Genomic DNA, 14,685 nt, shown 5'->3' with positions numbered 1-14,685 from the left:
GTCCTACCACTGGTGCACAAATATTTACCATAAAACAAATCTGTTCCCTTGTGCCCCAGTTCATGTGCCTATCCGGGTACTCCTGTCCAATCAGAGTCGAGCAGTAACATGGGCACAAAAAAGCTTTTTTATGCATTTATCTAAATGCACTATTATTTTAAGTGACCTTTACACTTCATGGTCAAAAATAATCAAGAACATGCCATTAACTTGACAAAATCTACCTCATCTGTGATGTTATCAGTGCTAAAAAGTGGGGTCTGCGCGAGCACGCCGCAAAAACGTGATGTCCATTACGTCTGCCGAGCGGATCTGACCAATCAGCTGCGTAGATGCCAGTTTGCGTCAGCGAGTGGGCGGAGTCAACTAATGGCTGACGGTTTACGGGGTGAATTAAAATTGACATTCAACTAAAAAGGACAACAATCGAGTGAATATTCATCGCTAATCGACGCCTGTACTATTATGCGGATAGAGAACGTGTACGTACATATGGATTTAATCTGAAAACGCAAATATTTAACGTTTTAGGAAGAATAACAGCTGTTGTTGTTGTTTTCTGTCTCCGTGAGTCCATGTTGACGCTCGCGTGCTCTCTTTGTTGAGGTTTTCTCGCTTGTGTTTTTTCATATCAATCCGTCAGTTTAGTAGTGCTTGTTTTTGTCGAGGCGTACGGTCTAAACATCGTGTCAATCACAGGGTGTGTAAAGCAACTATATGAATTTTCGCTGTGTAATTCAGCAGAGATCCAGCTTCAACATGATAAAAGTTTTTCTTGAGCAAGGCTGAAGACGACGCAACCCGATCAGACGTTATACCTGAATTGAGTAGTCCGGGTTTGCCTAGTTTGGGAGTTGCTGGAGCATTCGTGATCTCAGAAGGAATAATGGTGGTCAATACGATCCACTGGTTCAGGAAGGGCTTAAGGCTCCACGATAACCCATCTCTGCGGGACTCTATAATAGGAGCCGATACTCTGAGATGCGTTTACATACTGGACCCCTGGTTTGCAGGATCGTCCAACGTGGGAATCAACAGATGGAGGTGAGTTTTCTTAGGATCCGAGCCCGTGTGTGCAGAGAACAGAGGGGACAGGGGTGCAGATATCAGATCCTGTGACACTCTTATTTAAGTATTTCAATAGTAACTAGTATATTTTCACTGTCACTAGTAGCTATTCATAGGGATTAGTAATTTAAACGACTATCAAATTATATACTTGCTTGCTACTAGTGCTTATTTGTTATTACTAGTAAGTAATCATATAGTAGTTAATATATTTCATGTTAGCTAGTAACCTTTAATTAGTTAATAGTAATTTAAACGACAAGAATCTTTTGAATTAACGTTAGACTAGTCATTTAGGAATAGTTGCTAGTTGTAAATAACTATTGTCTAATTTAACAGATACGTTTAAATTAGTAGTATTTTAGAAGTTAAATTCAATGTAAATCTATGGTTTAGATAATAACCATTCACTTCAGACTAGTATGTATACCAGTTGTTGTTGGTACCTTTTCCAGTATTACTTTACTCATTAGGTACTAGTATTTATTCTCATGTACTGTATATTGGTTCCCATGTCTTGTACAAAAGCTATTATAATAAGCACTAGCAAAACTAGAATAGTTACTGGTGACTAAAAATAAGTACTAGTACAGTTTCTAGTGAAATCTGAATATGTTCCAGCAAAAACTGGAATACATACTAGTGAAGTGACTAATCACATAAAATTCAGTAGCATAAGTGCAAATTTTGTTACCAGTAAGAATGGAAATATTTGTGGCTGGTGCCAATATTTATATCACCTATTCAATTAGTGCTAGCAACTTCACTGGAATGAATTCTACTACTGTACTAATCAATACTAATATTGATTGAATACTATTCTCTCTCTCTACAAATATGCACACACGTAGTGACTAGTCAATAGTATCGGTTTTCAATTTCGCTAACACACCCATATACAGTGGTGTGAAAGTTTTTGCCCCATTCCTGTTTTTTATTTTTTGCATACTTGTCACAATTTAATGATTCAGATCAAACTAATTTTAATATTAGACAAAGATAACCAAGTAAATGCAAAATACAGTTGTGAAATAATAATTTTATTTATTAAGGGAAAAAAGCTTTCCAAACCTGCCTGGTACCACGTGAAAAAGTAATTGCCCCCAAATCTAATAACTGGTTGTGCCACCCTTTGCAGCAACAACTGCTATCAAGCATTTGCGATAACTGGCAATGAGTCTTTCACATCGCTGTGGAGGAATTTTGGCCCACTCTTCTTTGCAGAACTGTTTTAATTCAGTCACATTGGAGGGTTTTTGATCATGAAAGGACTGTTTAATGTCATGCCACAGCAATCGGATTTAAGTCTGGACTTTGACTTGGCCTCTCCAAAACCTTAATTTTGTTTTTCTTGAGCCATTCAGAGGTGGACTTGCTGCTGTGTTTGGGATCATTGTCCTGCTGCATAACCCAAGTGCGCTTGAGGTCACAAACTGAAGACCGGTCATTCTCCTTAACGGCATTTTGTATTTACTTGCTTTATCTTTGTGTAATATTAAAATTAGTTTTAATTAAGTTTAATTTGTGATTTTTTTACCATTTTTGTAAGGACTTGTACAATACCAAAAGAGTAAATACAAACTACTGTTAGTGCTGGGCGGATATATCTTTGTAAGAGTGTACTATGTGGTGGAGTATCCTTGTGAGATGCTTGAGCGGTCACCCTCATAGCAGAGTTGTGATGTAATGTACAGCTCAGCAACCTCTCCTCTCCCCTTTGGTGCAGGACATGAAGAAGTAGGTCAGTGTGTTAGTAGATGCTATTACCACATTCCCATTTCAGCTATGACCTACTTTTCCACCTCTTTCAAACAGCCACTCGCTTACGGTATGCCACCACTCCTCTTAATGGTTGCTAAACTGTAACCGAAATTACAAGCCACACAAAGGCTTCTTTTGAGAGGTCACGTCACGTGTATAATTTGTCCCCTGAATTGACCTGCAATACTTTTACATTAGGTCTATGTGTCAAAGACACCCCGACTGATGTCTTGGTAATGTTTAATTTTACATACACATGCACAGACTATTTGTACAGTACAGCTCGACAGGAAATTGTACTCATTTGTACTGTGCTGCTATCTTTACAGTGAAAATCAGATCAGAAACTGAGTCTGAAATAAATACTGATTGTTTAATGCAGAAGCACAATTTTATTTTAAATGATAAATATGTAATTATTAAATCTGAAACTATTCTAAAATTAAGGATTTATAATGGTGTACTTTATATACCATAATAAAGTAAACAGTAATATTGTAAAATTTTATTCCAACTTAAAATAACTTTTCTATTTGATTATATTTTAAAATGTAATTTATTTTTGTGAATATTCAACAGCGTCTTCAGTGTCACATGGTCCTTCAGAAATCATTGATGCTCAAGAAGCAATGTTTTCAATGTTGAAAACAGTTTTGCTGCTTAATATTTGTTGAAACTATTTAATTTATATATATATCCAGCTCTTAAAACTGAAGTGTAATTATTTTAGTTTTACGTATAATTGTTTTTTACTTTTCTTTAATGTACAGAATCTAGGAGTTCTCCTAGATTAAATGAAGTTTTGAAAACAATTTGGGTTTGAGGCCTTTGAATGTTGTTGTGGACAATGAGGGGTCAAACAGTAGGAGTTTCATTCTTCACAAAAAGAATATATTATGAAGAATGTTGGAGACCAAACAGTTGCCGTAAGCCATTGAATTGTACATGATTTACTGATTTATTTTTTCTGTACTATGGAAATCAGTGGCTACCATAAACATTTCTCAGAATATTGTGCTTAACAGAAGAAAAAACTAAATGAGGACATAAATGCCATTTTTGGAAGAACTATTCCTTTAAGAAACACAGGTGCAGCATACTATTAAGCAACTTTTATTGCAGCATAATGTCGTTTCACTTTCTTTTTCAAGAAATAGTAGGCAATCCACTGTCAGTAAACTAGTATTCCATTCCATTCTGAACACAGCCCATGTAATGCAGAATATAACCAATGTGTTTTTCCATACCGTTTGTCTGTTAGTGCTCTCTGCTGGACAAGTCACAAAAATCTCTCTCCTGTTCCTGCAAGAGATTACAATGAGCATTATGTCTGTCTAAACTACCATTTCATTTGCTTGTCATTTATTAAAGTTTGATTAATTATTCTTTGTTTTACAGGTTTTTGCTGCAGTGTCTTGAGGACTTGGACGCCAGCCTTCGCAAACTTAACTCTCGCCTCTTTGTCATCAGGGGACAACCCACGGATGTCTTTCCAAGACTTTTCAAGGTCAGTGAACAGACCGCCTAGAGCCTGTTCAACAGTTTTGTGTAAACTCTCTGTGTCTGCCCCTTATTTGACTCTCCATCCCTTTTTTTCCTCCCTAGGAGTGGAAAATCACCCGGCTGTCATATGAGTACGACTCCGAGCCCTTCGGGAAAGATCGTGATGCAGCCATTAAGAAGCTGGCCACTGAGGCTGGGGTGGAAGTCTTCGTCAGGATCTCCCACACACTCTATGATCTGGACAAGTGAGTGTATCTGTTATCATTGCCATATGGCCATATGACTCCCACGTAGCTGCCAGCAGTCCTGTGGGAAGCTGTTGCCCGTCATGCATGATAGTTAACTCTTCATTGAGAATGTTATGCATACAGATACTGAGATCGCCAATATACAGAGTTGTTTTATTCTCTCATATGAATATCAAAAAGAAATGGCATTTAAAATACTAAATATTGTAATACTCCAAAAATTGTGATTGTGTGATATACATTTTTGTGATATGAATTATTACAAAAACTACTAAATCGAACCTAAAAAATGAAATTAAAATATATTAATACATTTTATAATAATAATATAATTAGAATTTGATTCATAATACAACTCAAGTTAAGTAATTTTATTTTCAATTGTGTAATTTCATATACAGTGCTGCTTGAAAGTTTGTGAACCCTTTAGAATTGTCTATATTTCTGCATAAATATGACCCAAAACATGAGATTTTCCTACAAGTCCTGAAAGTAGACAAAGAGAACCAAATCAAACAAGTGAGAGAAAAATATTTTCTTTGTCATTTATTTATTGTGAAAAAGGATCCAGTGTTACATATCTGTGTGTTGCAAATATATGTGAATCTGACATTTGATAGTCATTGCACTGACTGAAAACACCTCTGCACAGATGGACTCTAATTTCACCTTTAAATTAACTGCTAATCCAAGAGATTCACATACTTTTGCCACTCACAGAGATGAAATATTGGATCATTTTCATGAATAAATAAATGACAGAAAATATTTTTGTCTCATTTGGGTTCTCTTTGTCTACTTTTCAGGAAAATCTGATTACATTTTGGGTCATATTTATGCAGAAATATAGAAAATTCTAAAGGGTTCACAAACTTTCAAGCAGCACTGTAGTGTATATAGTTTTGTACAAAAATATGAACATAAAATTAACTGTTGTTCTTATTCAAATTCTAATAATATGATAATATGATCACTTATTGCATTTCATTTTTTCTTCATATTTTTTTCATTGCACTTTTTGTAATATAATGAAGTATACAATATGAAAACAATAAAATTTCTTATTATATATAGATTGTAAAATGAAAATTCTAATTGCATTAAATATGAAAACAACAAAATTGCTTCAATTATTGTTATTAATAAAATTGTAATAATATTATAGAATATATTCAATTTTGATTTTATAATTCAGTTTAATTTTAAATTCAATTTCTAAAGGTTTACATGAATATGTGATGAGGCTGTTTGATCATTTGTTTTACTTTTAAAAGTATATTAGCATTTGCTGTATTGACAAGTTCTTGTTATTGGCTTTAATTTTTGGTATCGTGACAACTAAAATACCATAATAGTGTACATATTTTAATTATCCCATGTGTTCTCTCTGTCTCTAGGATCATAGAGCTAAATGGAGGACAGTCTCCTCTCACCTATAAAAGATTTCAGACGCTCATTAGTAGAATGGATGCTGTGGAAATACCAGTGAAGACTGTCACGGCTGAAGTCATGGGCAAATGCGCCACACCAGTCAGCGATGACCACGATGACAAGTTTGGTGTTCCCTCTCTGGAAGAGCTCGGTGAGATACCTCTCTTTGTGTATGTGTGCATGTGTCTGTTGTAAATGAGATTTTGAATGAGGATTTGTGCCTTCAGGTTTTGAAACAGATGGGCTGTCCTCGGCTGTGTGGCCTGGTGGAGAGACTGAAGCTCTGACTCGACTAGAGAGACACCTGGAGAGGAAGGTAGACATCTACTTTATTGCACTGTTTTACAATTGTACTTTTTTTGCATTGTACTGCACCATATTTAGTATAATAATCATTGCAAACTGAGCAGGGTTAATTATAGTTAGCTAAAACTAAAACCATAACATTTTGGTTTCTTGAAATAAAATAAATGTTATCTGAAAGAAAATAAAAGAATAAAAACTTTTTATTTCAGCTACTTTCCAAAACAACTTTCCTCATTTTTACTTAGTTTAATTTGATGTACTAAAATAATGGAAACTAAAACGGAAATAAAAATGAATAAAAATTAGACATATTTGAAAACAACATCAATAAAACTAATACAGAAGATAAAACTTTAACTAAAATTGACATAAAAGCAGAAATCATAAAAACAATCTAATTACGAACAAAAACTATACGCGTTAAAAATAGTTTGATTAAATTGATTAAAAGTGATATTTAGATATGTTACAAATAAATGTATATTTCAAATAAATTATATTTCATCAAAGACACCTGAAAATATCATGGTTGCAAAAAAAATATTCAGCAGCACAAATGTTTTTAACGTCGATAATAATAAGAATTGCTTCTTGAGCATCAAATGAGGTGTTAGTAAGAGGTGTTAGTGAGGCCAGCAGGGGGTCCTAACACCCCAGTATAGTGACGGGGACACTATACTGTAAAAAGCACCATCCTTCGGATGAGACGTTAAACCAAGGTCCTGACTCTCTGTGGTCATTAAAAATGCCAGGATGTCCTTCGAAAAAGAGTAGGGATGTTAGCCCGGCATCCTGGCCAAATTTGCCCATTGGCCTCTGACCATCATGGCCTCATAATTATCCCCATACACTGATTGGCTGCATCACTCTGTCTCCTCTCTACCAGTAAGCTGGTGTGTGGTGGGCGCTCTGGCGCAATATGGCTGCCGTCGCATCATCCAGGTGGATGCTGCACATTGGTGGTGGTTGAGGAGATTTCCCCCCTTCTATGTAAAGCGCTTTGAGTACCCAGAAAAGCGCTATATAAATGTAACAAATTATTAATTATTATTATTATTATGAGCGTATTAGAATGATTTCTGAAGGATCATGTGACAATGAAGACTGGAGTAATGGCTGCTAAAAATTCAGTTTTGCCATCACAAAAATAAATTACATTTTGAAATGTATAATAGAAAATATTCTTATAAATTGTAATAATATTGCTGTTTTTACTGTATTTTTCATTGAATAAATGCAGCCTTGGTGAGCATAAGAGACTTTGTTCAACAACATTAAAAAAATCTTCTATTGGGCTTTTTTTTCAGGCTTGGGTTGCTAATTTCGAGCGTCCCAGAATGAATGCTAATTCCCTGCTGGCCAGCCCCACAGGCCTGAGCCCTTACCTCCGGTTTGGCTGCCTCTCCTGCAGACTTTTCTATTTCAAACTCACAGACCTCTACAGAAAGGTAAAGAGAACAGCACTGTCCTACTCTGAAACTTAAGGTACTGTTTATCATTTTGATAACTGATCGTAAAATAAAACGTTATTCTCATCCTTTTTTTCCCTGTCTTTTCAATCACAGGTCAAGAAAAACAGCGTCCCACCACTGTCCCTTTACGGTCAGCTGCTCTGGCGTGAGTTCTTCTACACGGCTGCCACTAACAACCCACACTTTGACAAAATGGAGTTCAATCCCATCTGCGTGCAGATCCCATGGGACAGGAACCCCGAAGCTCTGGCGAAGTGGGCAGAGGGCCGGACTGGTTTCCCATGGATTGATGCCATAATGACCCAGTTGAGGCAGGAGGGGTGGATCCACCATCTGGCCAGGCATGCTGTTGCTTGCTTCCTCACGCGCGGAGACCTGTGGATCAGCTGGGAAGAGGGCATGAAGGTACTGCAATACAGGATTTCAATAAAAGATTTGCTGTGGTTGCATTAGGATCTATATTGACATTGTTTGTTTTGTTTTTTTAAGGTGTTTGAGGAGTTGTTGCTGGATGCAGACTGGAGCGTCAATGCTGGAAGCTGGATGTGGCTTTCATGCAGCTCATTCTTCCAGCAGTTCTTTCACTGTTACTGTCCGGTGGGCTTCGGTCGACGTACTGACCCTAATGGAGACTATATAAGGTACCACTCTTGACCCTTGCTTACATTCACTAATTTTCGGTTTACTTTAATTGACCAGTTTGGTTCAATATTGAGACCATTCTCTTTGAAAGCTGATGTATTGTTATTACAGACGCTATTTGCCTATATTGAGGGGCTTCCCTGCCAAATTCATCTATGACCCTTGGAATGCCCCAGAAAGTGTTCAGAAGATCGCGAAGTGCATAATCGGAGTGCACTACCCTAAACCCATGGTTAATCATGCTGAGGCCAGCAGGATAAACATCGAGCGAATGAAGCAGATTTACCAGCAGCTGTCCTGCTACCGGGGCCTCGGTAAGAAAATACAAAGCTTTTTCAACCCCAACACTTCTATCTAGTTTAACTTTATTTATTTCTATTATTGATTGATTTGTTTAATTAAATGCAGGTGTTTTGCAGTACGATCTTGGATTTAATGGGTTTTCTCATAATGCTTTTCAGGGCTCCTTGCAACTGTTCCATCCAATACAACCAACAATGGAGATGGTAATGGAGCAGGTCCTTCCTCGGGAGACAACACACAGGAGGGCACTCACTTTACAGGTATACCAACAAGCACATTGTCATACATCTTATAATTCATCTCTGGAAATGACTGATAATGCTAACAGCTTTTGCTGTAATCTAGTGGTTTCCACATTTTTCTATTAGCAAATCCAAATCCTCTAGTTTTTTTTTGGCTTTATTTTGGTAACTTCTGATCACAAAAATGTTGGAAATTATGCAAATGTGTAAATAAACAATGTATTAAAAAAATGCAAAAGAGTTCTGAACTCTGTTTTTGTGAAACGCTGGTCTAATTAATTTAGTTATTTAATTAATCGTGTGTATTGACAGTTTGGTTCATTTCAGTTGTAGTTGTGTTGAAATATTTACCCTTTATGTATCAGTGCACCCGTCACCAGCAAGTTCTCAACCGGAGTTCTCACCATTTCCAGTGTCATGTGATCAGCAGTCTGGAAATATTGTGCAGCCACAACCAGGTGTGTATTGACACAGCTGCATGGGTTTTGAAATATAATAAATGCTGTTGACAACTGAAGTATGAAACAGGCCTTAGGCTGCTTTAATCAGGTCTTTCTTTCTAATCTAGGTTACTCAAGTAGCGGTATGGTTGGACAAGCCCACAAACAGTCACAGAGAGGTGAGTTCTGTCCAAACTAGGGCTGAACGATATGGACAAAATTTCATATCTCGATTTTCATGCCAGATATCTCGATATCGATACGATACGATATGACTACGGGTTCGGTGAAAACCAAGCATTTCTCAGAAAAATAAAAACATCATAATACAAAAAAATTTGGAAAGTGTAGTTTTATTTTTAAGAACTCACTGGTGGACGTCAACTCGTACGGCGTAAAGGCCCTTTCAAGGCCCTTTCACACAGGATGCGGCATGTGCTGCGCTATGAAACCCATTCATTTCAATGGCTTGCGCTGCGCGATGGCGGTTAGTTGCTGCGCCGACCAAAGCGCACGCGCAGCGGAGCGCACCAGCGGCGAGCTTGCGCGCGCGCCGCGGTCAAAGTTAAAAATAGTTCAACTTTTGCCGCTGCGCTCTGTGACGTTTCCCCGCGCGGCCAATAGAAACGGGGCATCCAAACAAGCGCCGAACTCAAAATGGATGAACAGCTGATTCTCTGTGTGTCTGAATTTCCAGAGCTATACCATACAAGTTTGCGATCGAATGGGGACCTCAGCGGTGCATTCAAGGGCACTCGTAAAACTGATGGTCGTTGTGTGACTGCCAGAGTTGTATGCAGGGCGAGCGCGGAGAGGGGAAATCTATATCGTTGCTTTTTCCGATAGTAATATCTTTAAAGTTCATATCTCGATATAGATACGATAACGATATATCGTTCAGCCCTAGTCCAAACCAATTCAGAGAACTATTAACAGATTCTGAACTCAAGCTGTATTGAACCACAAAGCAGTTTTATGTCTCACTGTGGCCTAAAATGTTTTCAGTTAACTGAACTACACTCCTTTGACAGACTAATTTAAACACATCCGATCTTGCATGAAAAAGAAGGGTTTACCTCATGTTTGTGGAGGATTATTTTGATGAAAGAACAGACTATTCAAAATCAGGGCTATTCATTTGTTATGGAGTGAAAACAGTAACAAATCCTCCCACAAATGCACATGAAAGATCCACACTCGCGCACACAATCCACAGATGCAAGGGAGAGATACACACTTGCGCACGCAATCCACAGATGCAAGGGAGAGATCCACAGGGCGATCGACAAATGAACACGAGAGATCCACACTTGCGCACACAATCCACAGATGCAAGGGAGAGATACACACTTGCACACACAATCCACAGATGCAAGGGAGAGATCCACACTCACGCACACAATCCACAAATGCACACGCGTGCACAAAATCCACAAATGCACACGAGAGATCCACACATGTGCACCCAGCAATCCAGGCAAAGGCAAGTGCATTGTTTCAATTAATTAAGAAACAATTAATTCACTTGCCCTTGCCTGGATTACCGTGTGCACACGTGTGGATCTCTAGTGTGCATTTGTGGATTTTGTACACGTGGATCTCTCGCGTGCATTTGTGGATTGTGTGCGCAAGTGTGGATCTCTCGCGTGCATTTGTGGATTGTGTGTGCGAGTGTGGATCTCTCGCGTGCATTAGTGGGAGGATTTGATACCGTTTTCACGCCATAATTACTATACCATTCAGAATTTTGGGGCGGTAGGATTTTTTTTTTTTTTTTTTTTTAAGTCTCTTATGCTCTTCCAGACTGCATTTATTTGACCAAAAGTACAGTAAAAAGTAATATTGTGAAAAATATCTGTTTTCTGTTGTAATATATTGTGGAATGTAATTTACTGCTGTGATGGCAAAGCTACATTTTCAAAAGCCATTACTCCAGTCTTTAGTGTCACACGATCCTTCAGAAATCATTCTGATATGCTGATTTGGTGCACAAGAAACATTTCTTCTTATATAAAGTTACCATACATAATCGTATTTGAATTAGGAATCTTTTGTAACAGTATGAGTGTCTTTACTGTCACTTTTGATCAGTTTAATGTGTCCTTGCTGAATAAAAGTATTAATTTCTTTAAAGAAAATCTTACTAACCCTAATCTTTTGAACGGTAGTGTTTGTTTTTCATGCCATTCCAACAATAATGTTGTAAAATAGAACATGTAACCTCACACACTGTTTTTGTGTTCAGGGAGAGGGACAAGTACTTTTAAACGACATAATGAAGACAGAGCTTCAGACAGTGCATCGAAGATTCAGAGGCATGACCGTAACTAGCTGTCTCGGAAGCAAGGATTTACATGCACCCCTCCTGAGATTAGTGTTTGGACCTGTCCTGAGCCGTAGCACGAAGGACAATGTCTCCGCATGCCATATCTACTCCTCCATGCTTAGCTTTTCCCTTTATGCTTTGTCATGATGTCATTCTGCTTGTAGAGCTTGAGTTAGCATTGAGGTCAAACGTGTGGTGGCCCAGGAAACTGTAAACTAAGCCGTTCGGCATGTTATAATGTATGTCGTTACAGCATTTAAGATGTCTACATTTTTGCAAGTTGATGTATTGTGGAGAATGTTTTGTAGTATTCATGCAATCCAAATGTCAGTCATCAGTTTCTCTCTGAAGTGTGTGTATCTAGCATCCCAGTTGATGTCCATTTGTGCAGTGTTGTTTTTTTGGCAACAACTGTGTTATGTAATATTAAGAGGGATTTATTTGGAAATTCATAATCTTAATAGCGATAATCGAGAGCATACTGGCCACTAATTGAGAATCTTTACACTTTTTAAGGGTTTTATTGATCTAAATGTTCAATTCTAATTTATAAATAGACACATTAAAATGTCTGTGAACTCCAGAGCAAAAATCTGTATATTAAGTTCGATTTTTGCTTTTTGATAATGAAGTAACTATCATTGAGGCCTGTGGCTCTTAAGCACAAGTGGATTTATTTCAAGGCAATTACAGGGAAATAAAGCCTACTATGTATATAAGCGTATACTGTAAGTAATTCAGTCTACAAACCATTGTACATAACTTTATTTATTTACAGACTCGCTGTTATTTTTTTTATATGAGAGACAATACCTTTTTTGAATGTTGTAATGTCTTCTTTATTAATCACCATTAAAACATGATAGACCTGTTGAAGTGATTGAGATCATTCGAAGCATGTTCATTAGTATTCAGTATTATTATTATTTCTTAACATTCATACCACATGTACTCTGTTTTATACCATCAGGTTAGCTACTATTATGTTTTTATGATTTGAACAAAGACTGATTGTAACCCTAAATTTGAAAATATATGTACACACTAAAGAAAATTTCACTGAGTAATGCAGTTCTTGCCTTCCAAACATTAATATCTGACAGTATACCATTCAAAAGGTTGGTAAGATTTGATAATTTAGAAAGTTATAGTTTATAATGTCTCATCAATAAGTCATTTATTTGATCAAAAATACAGTGAAATGTTAGAACGGACAGCTTCCCTTGAGTCTTCAGTAAGACAATCATCATTCAAGCCAGTGGTTTCATCCAGCTGGAATCGCTGTATTTTATAAATTATGTTAGATATGAATGAATAATTTGTATCGGTAATCAGGTTAATTTATGAACGACGTGTCGAATATTTGATACTTTGGTGCCCAAATGCTTTATTGGCATTCGAGGCACAAATTCAGTGTTTTGTTGTGAGAAATTAGATATGTTTTAGAAACATAAAATGGAAAGCAGCTTAAAACATCAAATCGTGTATCGTCTGTCTGTCCGATGTCAGAAGACATCACTGTGCAACGATTAAAATCCAAGTCAAATGTAAAAGTGTGCGTGTACTTGTTTATGCTAAATTGTGGGGACAAGGATAGTAAAAGCTGAAATTTCTGACATTGCGAGGAATTTTTTCTTTTTTTAAATAGTAAATAATGTTTATTTGAAAGTGTAACAATGCAATCAGGTTTTCTGTAAGGGTTAGAGGATAAAAAATATTGTTTGGTCAGTATAAAAGTAACAGAGGTCAATGGAAAGTCCCCACAATTCACAGAAGCAAACGTGTGTGTGTGTGTGTGTGTGTGTGTGTCAAACATAAACAGCTAAAAATAATAGCTCATTGTTTTGATCTTTTTATTTAAAAATGTTGAATGTTTTTATTTTTAATACTAACCATAACATTTTCTGAACCTTCTTTTTTTTTTTTTTTGAATCCTATTCGTTGAATATGTCACTGATCTTTAGAACTCAAACTGATGTTTGAGTTCAAACTGAGCCTCCTTTGTGTCACATTGTGGAGACCATCTGGGTTTTAGGAGGTCCAGAGGTATATAAGGTGAGAAGCCTGATTTCATGTATATAATAATATATAATATGTTAATTAATACAGTAATTCAATTTATATTGTTACTGTGCTATTTAGGAAAGTCTTAAGCATCCATGGTGTGATCTCATCTATGTCACCAACATCATGACCGACTTTGACTGCAATGTCTTTTTCCCAAAATTTGACCGCAATGTTTTCAGAAAACCTATATTATTTTAATAATATAGGAAATGTTGAAATTAACATTAAAATAAAAAATACTTTTAAAGCATTTATTAATCTTAGTTTGTGTTAACTAATGTAGTATTTAAGTGGAAACTTATTGTAAAGTGTTACTGATAAGACTTGCCTCATTTTATGCATCAAATGCATTGTAATTTGTCTTATTAATTGTTGATTTTCTTTATATAAGCTTTCCTGGAGTACCAGATGAAATTCATGAAGAAAATGGTATTAAATTTCAATTTCAAGTATTCAAGAAAGAAGCTTAAGACTGAAGCCATGAGGAGACAAGATACTAGAATCGTTTTATGTTTACATAATCTGAAACTACTCATGGTGATGGTAATAAATATGAGACGGGAGAAAAAAATGCTTTTGAGTTTTCTCGCAAATGTATAGCTTTCCCCCTAGAAAGTTTGCGTTCTCTCCCCATACATTGTGTTCACCCTTAAAACTTTTGCAGAAGTGTTACGTTCCCTGAAAATCTCACAAAACATTTGCGTTATTGTGCAAAAGCGTTGCATTCCCACAAAAATCATTGCAAACATTGCATTCCTTAGCAAAACATTTCCATTCTTTCACAAAAGTATTGCATTCTTCCGAGAAATTTTGCCATTTCTCGCAAAACATTTATGTTCTTGTGCAAAAGTATTGCGTTCCCCCCAAATATTTTGC

General features: G+C 36.6%; 2 protein-coding genes across 2 annotated transcripts; both read left to right on the top strand.

Annotated features, from left to right (window-relative positions):
• The first annotated feature begins 347 nt into the window (after window positions 1–347).
• Window positions 348–12,805, top strand: LOC306888293 (cryptochrome-1-like). The gene is made up of 13 exons (XM_079446491.1): window positions 348–1,044; window positions 4,228–4,336; window positions 4,435–4,577; window positions 5,978–6,162; window positions 6,239–6,327; window positions 7,625–7,765; window positions 7,883–8,194; window positions 8,279–8,430; window positions 8,543–8,745; window positions 8,893–8,994; window positions 9,342–9,434; window positions 9,545–9,595; window positions 11,662–12,805. The coding sequence occupies exons 1-13, from the start codon at window positions 887–889 to the stop codon at window positions 11,745–11,747; spliced, it is 1,824 nt and encodes a 607-aa protein (XP_079302617.1). The 5' UTR covers window positions 348–886; the 3' UTR covers window positions 11,748–12,805.
• On the top strand, window positions 12,689–14,279 carry LOC306888685 (dihydrofolate reductase-like; the record flags this gene model as incomplete). The annotated part of the gene is made up of 5 exons (XM_079447106.1): window positions 12,689–12,712; window positions 13,762–13,797; window positions 13,885–13,980; window positions 14,093–14,112; window positions 14,201–14,279. 5 exons carry the CDS (start codon window positions 12,689–12,691, stop codon window positions 14,277–14,279), a joined length of 255 nt encoding a protein of 84 aa, XP_079303232.1.
• Window positions 14,280–14,685: the final 406 nt, after the last annotated feature.

Source organism: Barbus barbus (assembly GCF_936440315.1).
Source record: "Barbus barbus genome assembly, chromosome: 22".
Classification (NCBI taxonomy): Eukaryota; Metazoa; Chordata; class Actinopteri; order Cypriniformes; family Cyprinidae; genus Barbus; species Barbus barbus.
The sequence above is the reverse complement of the archived record's forward strand: the minus strand, read 5'-3'. Positions and strand labels throughout refer to the sequence as shown.